The 10,425-nt window shown below is 42.4% G+C and overlaps 1 protein-coding gene across 4 annotated transcripts in view; it reads left to right on the top strand.

The window, feature by feature from the left end:
• Nucleotides 1-2,891: 2,891 nt before the first annotated feature.
• GPNMB (glycoprotein nmb) overlaps nucleotides 2,892-10,425 on the top strand; it is a 28,555-nt gene continuing 21,021 nt past the window's right edge. The window contains exons 1-3 of one of the 4 annotated variants that reach the window (XM_078342564.1): nucleotides 2,892-2,928; nucleotides 2,966-3,044; nucleotides 9,955-10,107. In XM_078342564.1, coding sequence (XP_078198690.1) covers nucleotides 2,917-2,928; nucleotides 2,966-3,044; nucleotides 9,955-10,107 — 244 coding nt within the window. In that variant the 5' untranslated portion in view covers nucleotides 2,892-2,916. Of the gene's footprint in view, nucleotides 3,045-3,654; nucleotides 4,060-9,954; nucleotides 10,108-10,425 lie in introns of those variants that run through there. The other 3 variants (XM_003733579.6, XM_035253655.3, XM_054237162.2) reach the window with 3 other exon arrangements.

Genomic DNA, 10,425 nt, shown 5'->3' with positions numbered 1-10,425 from the left:
TTTTGGTAGGAGAGTAATTTCAAAGCTTAGTAAACCTGGAGACAGTTCAAACACCAGTTTAAACTGAGCAGTTCCTAAAAATAAAGATATGAACTCCTTGGCGGCCTGCCGGGATTCCTGGGTGTGGCTGCTACCTGCCATTTCGAACGCCTTCTTTGGGGAGGCTACCTCAGTCAGTCCTCACAGCCCAAGTATCGCTCCTCAAGTTCGACTGTGGCCACCAGGAGGAGTGTCAGAAGCCAACAGAAGGCAATTTGGGGCATTTCTTAAATTTGGGGCATGACTATTCTTCGCTTTCCTCAACATTATTTCCAAACAGAATAATTCTATCTGTAGTTCCAGATAACTGAGATGTTTCCCTTTTCACTTCTCAATTGCCTTAAGGCCAGTTGATGAGCAACCTTTATCTCCCGCTTGCCATATAATATATTTATTGGACTTGGGGATTAGGATATGAATGGAACAATTTTTTTTTTTTTTTTGAGATGAGATCTCACTATGTTGCCCAAGCTGGACTCAAACTCCTGGGCTTAAGCAATCCTCCCACTCAAGTCACTGGGACTTTAGGTACACATCACTACACCAGCTCAAAAACTTATTTCAATGAAATATTTCAAACCTTCTTTACAATATAATTTAATCTTTCCAAAACAAACAAGCTTGAGAATATTCTTTACCCAAAATAGCCCTGTCTCTGAGCCCTACCCAGAGGTAACTACTTTATATATTGTCGACCACTAATTATCAAGAGACAGATTATTCCACTTGCAGTTCTTTGGAATCAAGATCTTTCTCTTGTTCTCTTATTCACCTCTGTCCAGCTGCCTACATTTAGACTCTTGTCCGGTCATTACCCCTTCCCCTTGATGGTGCAGGGCAGGAAAAAAGACATAAAAGTTGATTTGATCACTGCGTCTCCCTAAACAAAACTAAGGTTTTGTTGCAGACGAGTTTAAAACTTCCAACATATTTAGAGACAGGTAGCTTTGGCCAAAAATAGGAGCCAGAATTGTGTCTGCAACAAAGGGCAACAATGCCTTTAAAAATGTTAATGGTAGCTTTTCCTTAAATTGAAAGTTGATTTTTTTAATTATAAAAGTTATGTGTTGTAAAAAGCAAATAGTGCTGTAGGCAACTGAGGTGGGAGGATCACTTCAGGCCAGGAGTTCAAAACCACCCTGGGTGGCATAGTGAGATTTCTTCTCTACAAAAATAAAAAGCAAATAAAAAATTAGCTGGGTGTGGTGGTGTGTGCCTATAGTCCTACCTACTTGGAAGGCTGAGGTGGGAGGCTCACTTGAGCCTAGGAGTTTGAGGTTGCAGTGAGCCATGATCATGCCACTGCACTCCAGCCTGGGCAACAGAGTGAGAGCCTGTCTCAAAAAAAAAAGCAATATAAAAAGCAAATAACTATATAGATTATTCACTTTACATTACATGAAACTAATAAGTATTTGTTTTATTTCTCTATTCATCTATATTTGAAATTGTTTTGTTTCAATCATGAATAATGTGTTCCCTTTGTTGTTTTTCCCTTCCTATTTGCTTCAAAGGCTGTAAAAGGGATTCTCCAGAGTTGTGTGCTGCCTTAGGGACAAAAGTCAACCACTCCTGCTGTATGGATTTTAGTTTCCCAGGCTATTTCCATTCCTCCTTGACACACTGAACCATACATCAATATGTCAAGTTTTACCCTCACCTGAAACCAAGATTTATACTACCCTGAAAATGGCCATGTGGATGTGAGTTCGAGAAAGTTTCCATATGGAAAAGTTTTCTAGTTGCCACATTTTCTGCATATTCTGTAACCAGGAATGATTTGACTATATAAATTTATGTTACAGGCAAACTTGTTTGTATATTTAATGCCCACTTTCTGTAACATGGAAAAATACAAAGTACATTCTATGCAGTTGGCCCTGAGAGATGCAACACATAAATGCTTTGAGAGCAGTTACCAAAAATTATGCAGGTTATTACAAAAGTTATATGGAATTCCACAGATATTCTAAATGTGCTTTTTTTTTTTTTTTTTTTTTTGAGATGGAGTTTAGCTCTTGTTACCCAGGCTGGACTGCAATGGCGCGATTTCAGCTCACCACAACCTCCGCCCCCTGGGTTCAGGAAATTCTCCTGCCTCAGCCTCCTGAGTAGCTGGGATTACAGGCATGCGCCACCACACCCAGCTAATTTTTTGTATTTTTAGTAGAGACGGGGTTTCACCATGTTGACCAAGATGGTCTTGATCTCTTGACCTCGTGATCCACCCACCTCGGCCTCCCAAAGTGCTGGGATTACAGGCTTGAGCCACCGCGCCCGGCCCTAACTGTGCTTTTGAATACATTTCTCAACTACCAGAGGCCTGGACAGTTGTTTCCAGCACATCCTGGCACAACATTCATGTTATCATCCACTTTTGTATTCCACAATTTCAAATGATTGATGAGAAACCTTCCCCATCTTTGCTTCTTCTTGAAGGAAAAAAATGTGCAAGCAATCACAAGCACAGGAGAAGGTGGACAACTACATCACAGGAAAGGAGGCATAACTATGAACTCTAAACATGAGCTGGGTGCCTGATGCAGTATAGGAACCACAGTAAGTTGATAATGAGGCTGGAGGATTGAAATTTTATTTGGTAAAGAATATTGAAATAGAATCCATAGGAAAAGAAGTCTCCTTGAAACTAGAAAATGTGGAATCACAAAATTGAAATAATGTGCATCTGAAAAGTGAATAAATAGACGCCAAGAAGGAGTGAGTCATAAGCACATGAGTTGTAAGAGGTTGAACTTGAGAGACCAGATCAGGCAATGCCGCTTAATACCATCACATGATCCGCCCGAGGCCCTGTATTTAATTAAAATAGAGAGGGAGGCACCACCGATGCCAGAAGAACACTGTTGCTCTTCGTGGATGGGGCCAGAGGAATTCAAAGTTAAACCTTAAGTGCCTGCATGCGTGTGAATTCAGCATGGAAAGTCTCCACTATTTCCTCGGATTTCTGCTTCTGGCTGCAAGAACGCAGCTTGACGCCGCCAAACGTGAGTAACCTTTTATTCCTATGTTTAACCCTTTCTCTGGCCATTGGCTGAAATGATCGCTAATAATATCCTCTGAGCTAGAGGTTGCACTGAAGTTCTTCAGGAAGCATTCATCTCCGGCTCACTCTTCTCTTCTGCAAACTGTTGAGAAGGCTGAAACTACAGCAAAATGCCTCCAGCTCCATTCTTTGCTTGCTGCTCGTGGAAAGTAAACACCATGCAGCCCTTCTCTTGTGGAGTTTTTTTTCCATTGCAATTGCAAACCATTCTTGCCAGACAATGGTTGGGGGAGGGTTGGACAGCCTCTGGCCACAGATCAAAGCAACTCTACTAACTAAACTCTGTCCAGCTTCCATCCAAAAGGGTGGAGACCTCACGTGAAGTGGGGTCTTCAATCTGGAGACAAGCTCACGAATCTCTCCAGTACAGAAGATATTGCTCCTCCTGCGGATCTTCCTCTCACATCTGCAGGAGCTTGCTGGGAGCGGGGCTAAAGCCCGGGCGGCCAGGGCATTTTTAACAATACTGATACCCAGGCAATGAAACCGGAATCTTAGGGAGTGGGGTCAGAGGATCCTTGTTTTAAAAGTTCCTCTTGAGCCAGGGTCCAGACCACTGAGCCAGTGTGCAGCTTCGCGAGAGGAAGAGAGCGGAGCGGCTGTGACCCCGGGGCGTGGGATTGCGGGGAGGGGACGCAGGGAGGGTGGGAAGCGGCTAGAGGCGCGGAGGCTTCTACTCGGAGCCTCACAGGCCTAAGGCTTGGGCCGCGCCCCGGCCCAGGAGTGCCCCTCGGTCTCCCAACCGCGTCTGCGGCCCAGGAAAACGCCTGCGTTTTTGGAAAGGAATTCCCTTCACCGGGATCCCACTCGGTGTCTGCGCGTAGTGCATGCCTGGCCCGCAGTGCGCCGCGCGTCGTCCAAGCAGCCAGGGAGCCTGGCTCTGTGATGGTCCCGCTTCCCGCACGAGGACGCGGGCCAAGGAGAGGGTAAGGAACTCGCTCCAAGCCACAGAGCGGGTAAGCTGAGGAGTCAGCCTTCTATCCCGACTTCTGTCCTTCCTGCCCGGGTTTGGGGTTGGGCAGGCTCGGGGTCCCCGCCCCCCTGGGGGGTGGGCTTGCAATGGTTTTGCTCCGTTTCCTCTTTTCGTTCAAAACGAAGAGTTTTACTTTCCTCATTTGCAAAACTGGGTAATTGGGTTCTTGTGAGATCAGCTACTCGACATGGGAGTCAGGCGTGGTGGGTATTGTTCCTACGGAGGCAGACCTGCACCCGCCCTCAGGGTACCTCCCAGGACAGGATCCTTGAGGGAGGAAGGAACGGAGAATAGAGCCAATGGGGAACACCTGTCCTGATTCCAGCCTCTCCCTGGTTCCACTTCGCTCTGCTCAATGAAACACATTAGCGGGAGGCTGAATCCGCGCTAACAGCTCGAGAGGAGTCCTCAGCCTCTCAGGCAGTGTTACAAAACCCAGCCATTCACTGGGTTCGCCTTGCTGTGGACTAAATATCTGGCCAGAAAAAATAAGGGCAGGCAAAATTTAGCAGTGTATCAGGCACTTAAGACTGCCATTTCCCAGTCTTAGCCCTGAAGGAAGGAGGTGTGGACAAGGTATTTGGCAGCAGCCCAGCCACCACCTCTCTGCTGGTGGACACAGCAGGGAGGCCAGAGTGTGGAGGGAGAGTCAGCTGCAGCACTGGCTGTGACCCCAAATTTACTTTCATATTTATTCCCCAAAACCCACTCCCAGAGGCTTTTATTTTTCTTTTAAAATCTGCTTCTATTGGGTTTATCTTTTTTTTTTTTTTTTTTTGGTGGCAGTCTTGTTCTGTCACCCAGGCTGGAGGGCAAAGGCATGATCTTGTCTCACCGCAACGTACACCTCCCAGGTTCAAGCGATCTCTGCCTCAGCCTCTCGAGTAGCTGTGATTACAGGCACCAGCCACCATACCTGGCTAATTTTTTTCTATTTTTAGTAGAGATGGAGTTTCACCATCTTGCTAGGGCTGGTCTTGAACTCTTGACCTCGTGATCCACCTGCCTCGGCCTCCCAAAGTGCTGGAATTACAGGCGTGAGTCACCGTGTCCAGCCTGTTTATCAATTTTTTTACAGACTGGGTCTTGCTCTGTCACCTAGGCTGGAGTGCAGTGGTGTGATCACAGCCCACTGCAGCCTCTTAACTCCTGGGCTAAAGATGATCTTCCACCTCAGCCTCCTGAGTAGCTGGGACCACAAGCACGTGCCACAATACTCTGCTAATTTTTGTATTTTTTTTGTAGAAATGGGGTCTTACTATATTGCCCAGGTTGGTCTCGAACTCCTGGGCTCAATCCTGCCTTGGCCTCCCAGAATGCTAGGACTACAGGTATAAGCCACCTCATTTGAACCGGTTTATTTTATCTTTTTATTTTTGTAGAGACAGGGTTTTGCCATGTTGCCCAGGCTGATCTGGAACTTCTGGGCTCAGGCAATCTGCCCACCCCAGGCTTCCAAAGTGCTAGGATTATAGGTATGAGCCATTGCATCCAGCCTTTATTTTTAAATTCAACTTTTTATTGTGAGGTATTTGTGGATTCACATTACTGTTGTAAGAAATAATACAGAGAGATCCCCGTGTACCTTTCACCCAGTTTGCCCCAGTGGTACCATCAGGCAAAATACAACATCACAGCCCAGATATTGACATTGATACCGTCAACACTGCAGAGCTCCATCACCAGAGTATTCTCATGCCCTTGTATAGCCAAATCCACTTCCCTCCTTCCAACCCTCACTCAGTCCTTCCCTGGCAACCACTAATCTGGTCTTCATTTTTAGCATTTTGTCATTCCCAAAATTCTATACAAATGGAATTATCCAGTGTGTAACCTTTTGAGATTTGCTTTTTTTCTTCTTTTTTATTCCCCCCTTAATGCCACTAATAAGTCAGTACTTTTTTTTTTTAACCCAACATAATTTCCTGGAAATTGATTTACTGAAGTAATTGCGTCAATAATTTGTTCCTCTTTATCACGGAGTAGTATTGCATGGTATGGATGTACCACAGGTTGTTTAATAACCATTCACCCACTGAAGGACATTTGGGTTATTTCAGTTTGGGCTATGCTGAATAAAGCTGCTATAAACATTCATGTGCAGATCTCTGTGTGAATATCAGTTTTGTTTCTCTGGGATGCATGCCAAAGGGTACAATTTCTTGGTTGTATGATAGTTGCATGTTTAGTTTTGCAAGAAACTAACAGGTGGCTGTACCATTTTACATTTCCACTAGCAATGTGTGAGTAATCCAGTTTCTCTATATCCTTGTAAGCATTTGATGTTGTTACTACTTTTTATTTAAGTCTTACTGCTAGGGATATAGTGATATTTCACTGTGGTTTTAATGTACAGTTTCCCTGCTGGCTAATGATACTGAATATCTTCTCATGTATTTATTTGCCATCTGTACATCCTCTTTGGTGAAATATTATTTCATTAATTTTACCAATATTTCTAATTGAATTCTGTGGATTTCTTATGGTGAGTTTTAAAAATTCTTTATATATTCTAAATACTAGTCCTTTATTGGAAGTGTGTTTTACAAATCATTTCTCCCAGGTAGTAGCTTGCCTTTTCATCCTCTTTATGTCATATTTCAGAGAGCAAAGGTTTTGTTTTAATGAGTTCCAGTTTCCTTTTATGAGTTGTGTTCTTTGTGTCAAGTCTAAGAATTCTTGCCTAGTCCTATGTGCTGAAGACTTCATCTATGCTTTTTACTTTTTTACAGCACCATCTGTTGACAAGGCTAGCTTCCTTCCATTGGATTGTTTCTGCATTTTTGTCCAAACTGAAGCTGGGCACTGTAGTGCTTGCCTGTGGTCCTAGCTACTCAGAAGGCTGGGGCAGGTAGATCACCTGAACCCAGGAGTTTGAGTCCAGCCAGGCAACATATTGAGATCCCCATCTCTTAAAACACACACACACACACACACACCCAGTAGGGCATGCTTGTGTGAGTCTATTTCTGGATTCTCTCTTGTATTCCATTGACCTATGTGTCTATCCATTATAACTCTCCTGTTAAGTATGTACTTTTCCTTGATTTCTGACATTTAAAATCAGGAGACAAATCTGTGTTTTGATGATGTTTCCGGAAACAATAACTTTCTTTCAAGATCTGAGGAAGAGGAAGACTCTCTGGAACAGTGTAAAGAACTAGTCCTGGGAATCAAAAGATGTGAATCTTGATTTCTACTAAACATGAGTATAGGTGAATCATATCATTTCTCTAGGCATAAATTTCTTCATATATAAAATGAAGGGATTTGAACTAAATAATATTAGTTCTTTTCATAAGACTCAAGTGAAATTCCAGTTACAAATATTTATTGATAAACACAAATGTCCTCCCCTCGGTATCTATTTCCAAAAAGGAACAATCTCATAAAATCATAGGACATTTGGCTTTTGTCACATTTGAAGGCCCAGAGAAGACATGTCCTGAGGTCACGTGGCCTGTTTGGTATCAGAACTAAGGTTAGAAAACAGGTTCCATGATGGCTCGTTCGCTGTTCTTTCCCATTCTCTCTGCCTCCCTGAGAAGCAGGGGACGTGCTGCTCCATTCTCCTACCAGAAAAGAGGAATAGAAGAAGGAGATCAGAGTCATGCATCCATTATGGCTTCTCTAAGCACGCACTCAATACCACATCTCACAGTGCATCTCTTCCAGGATTTAAGAGAACAAGACAGAGTTTCTGTCCTAAGAGTCTACAGCCAGGCCAAGACATGGAACCATAGAAATTAATGGGAGAACAATTTAAGACCATTGGCTGAGGAATACAGACAATTGAGCTTTGGGCTGCAAGAAAATAGGCTAAGACATTTATTATTTAGTCAGTCCAGAGGTAAGCAGGTCTAGAGCAACAGCACAACAGTTTCCTAGAGGGCTCCATTTCTTTTCATCTTTCCACTCTGACACCATTAATGTTTTGGCTGTTTCCTCAGATTGGTGTCCTCATAATTAAATATGGCTGTCATAGCTCTGGGCATCACATCATTACACTGCAATCTCCAAAATCAATTCTGAGAGGAAAAAATTGAGTTTGTTCTCACATATTTCTTATTATAAAGGAGGAAAACCTTTCCCAGAAGCACCCAGAAGACTGCTTCTCAGCTCTCATTGGCTAGGATCAAATCATCTGCTCCTGCCCAAATTGTAAGGAAAGCTAGGAAGTGATACTCTGGAATTTTGGACTGTTAGAGTAGAAACTCTGACAGCAAGGGGGAAAAAGAAGGAAGTGTACAGGCAGGGAACAGCATCTTGGTAGGCAACCAACCAGTCTGCTACAATTCATGTGACCACCAGACTGGTCAGGCAAGGCAAAAAGGCAGATGCTAACTCAAGATTAGAAAGAATCGTAAAAGAACTGTAATATTATAAGCCTAGAGCAATTACTCAGAACAAAATAAGTGAAAGAGCTATCACTAACAAGCTAGTTGTAGAGATAAAATGGAATCTAAATATAACCCCAAAGAGTTGGGACAAATAGAAAACAAATAACAAGGCAGTACACTTAAATTTCATTATATTGATCATTATATTAAATGTGAATTATCTAAACACTCCAACTAAAAGGCAGAGATTGTCAGACTGGATTTTTAAAAATCCAATTATATGCTCTCTTTGAGAACCTCATTTCAGATGTAAAAATGCACAGAGGTTTAAAATGTAAAGATGAGGAGAAACATACATCAGTCTAAACATTTTTTTAAAGTTAAAGGATGGAAAAAGATACACCAGTTAAACACTAAGTATTCATATCAAAGTACTCTTTAGAACAGGGATTAAGAGCCTCAATTCCTATTGAGAAAAGAGTTAGTTCACCAAGAAGCTGTAACAATTCTAAACATATAGTATGTGCCTGACCACAAAGCTTCAGAATACATACAGCAAAAACCAGAAGAAGAAACGGGCAATTGGAAAAACCACAATTATAGTTGAAGATTTCAAGATTTCTCTCTCAGTAACTGAAATAACAAGTAGACGGAAAATCAGCAGGAACATAAAAAACACTATCAACTAGCTTGACATAAACAACATTTAAAAAGAAAACATTCTGCCTAACAAACGTAGACTACACAAAGTATATGGGACATTCACCAAGACAGACCATTAAAAAGCTGTTTATCAGTAAACTCCCTGGTCCATCACTTGGAATCTTGAAGGCACTCCTGAGCCTGGCATTCCTTTAGCCAAGTGAGTAGTTAAGAATGGGGAAAAAATGCAAAAACTGGTCTGAAGATCATTGGCATCTGTGTTTTCCTAATAATATTGTATCAAATCCAACTATTCAGAGGATGTATATTGAGAAGCCAAGTGATTGCTAAAAAATATTTGACTTTCAAAATTTTTCTTTGATTCATTTAAAGTCCATAAATGCATAGAGTCTGAATGTTTGTAATCAAGGTATTTCCAGTAGACTTCCTTTAAGAAACAAAGTACTCGCTGGGCGTAGTGGCTCATGCCTGTAATCCCAGCACTTTGGGAGTCTGAGGCCAGTGGATAACGAAGTCAGGAGTTCAAGACCAGCCTGACCAACATGGTGAAACCCCGTCTCTACTAAAATACTAAAATTAGATGGGTGTGGTGGTGCACACCTGTAATCCCAGCTACTCAAGAGGCTGAAGTAGGAGAATCGCTTGAACCTGGGAGGTGGAGGTTGCAATAAGCTGAGATGGTGCCACTGCACTCCAGCCTGGATGACAGAGCGAGACTCTGTCTCAAAAAAAAAAAAAAAAAGCACCCTTTGTTTCCTTGATATGCTGAATATATTATGTATATGCTTTCAACAGTAAGAAATAAAAGTTTCTTTACCCACTGTTAGGTGATTACTAAATGAAGAATGGAATTTGTTTTTTGAATATTGATACAGGATTTCACGATGTGTTGGGCAATGAAAGACCACCTCCTTACACAAGGGAGCACAACCAATTAAATGGCTGGTCTTCTGATGAAAATGACTGGAATGAAAAACTCTACCCAGTGTGGAAGAGGGGAGACATGAGGTGGAAAAACGCCTGGAAGGGTAAGTCAAAAGATTCAACCCAAACACCTGAAATTTCCTATTTCAGTAAGTCTTGTAGATGGTAAAGCTTTTTAGATCACATGGCTCACCTCATTTTCACAAATGACAGTGCTCTCATTACCAAGTGGGGGACACTTGGATTTGGCAGTGTTTTCTTAAACCCAGCACTATCACTTTTTAAGCCACAAGTAATCTTAGAAATTTCCAAATTGGTAGCTCTTGGAATAGTTTGAAGAGTGAGCAGATTTAGCCTTAAACCTATGTAACCAACCTGGGAATGGGCATCTTCAGAAACCCAGTCACTCCAAAGCCATTTTT

This window comes from Callithrix jacchus, chromosome 11 (genome assembly GCF_049354715.1).
Source record: "Callithrix jacchus isolate 240 chromosome 11, calJac240_pri, whole genome shotgun sequence".
Classification (NCBI taxonomy): domain Eukaryota; kingdom Metazoa; phylum Chordata; class Mammalia; order Primates; family Cebidae; genus Callithrix; species Callithrix jacchus.
The sequence above is the reverse complement of the archived record's forward strand: the minus strand, read 5'-3'. Positions and strand labels throughout refer to the sequence as shown.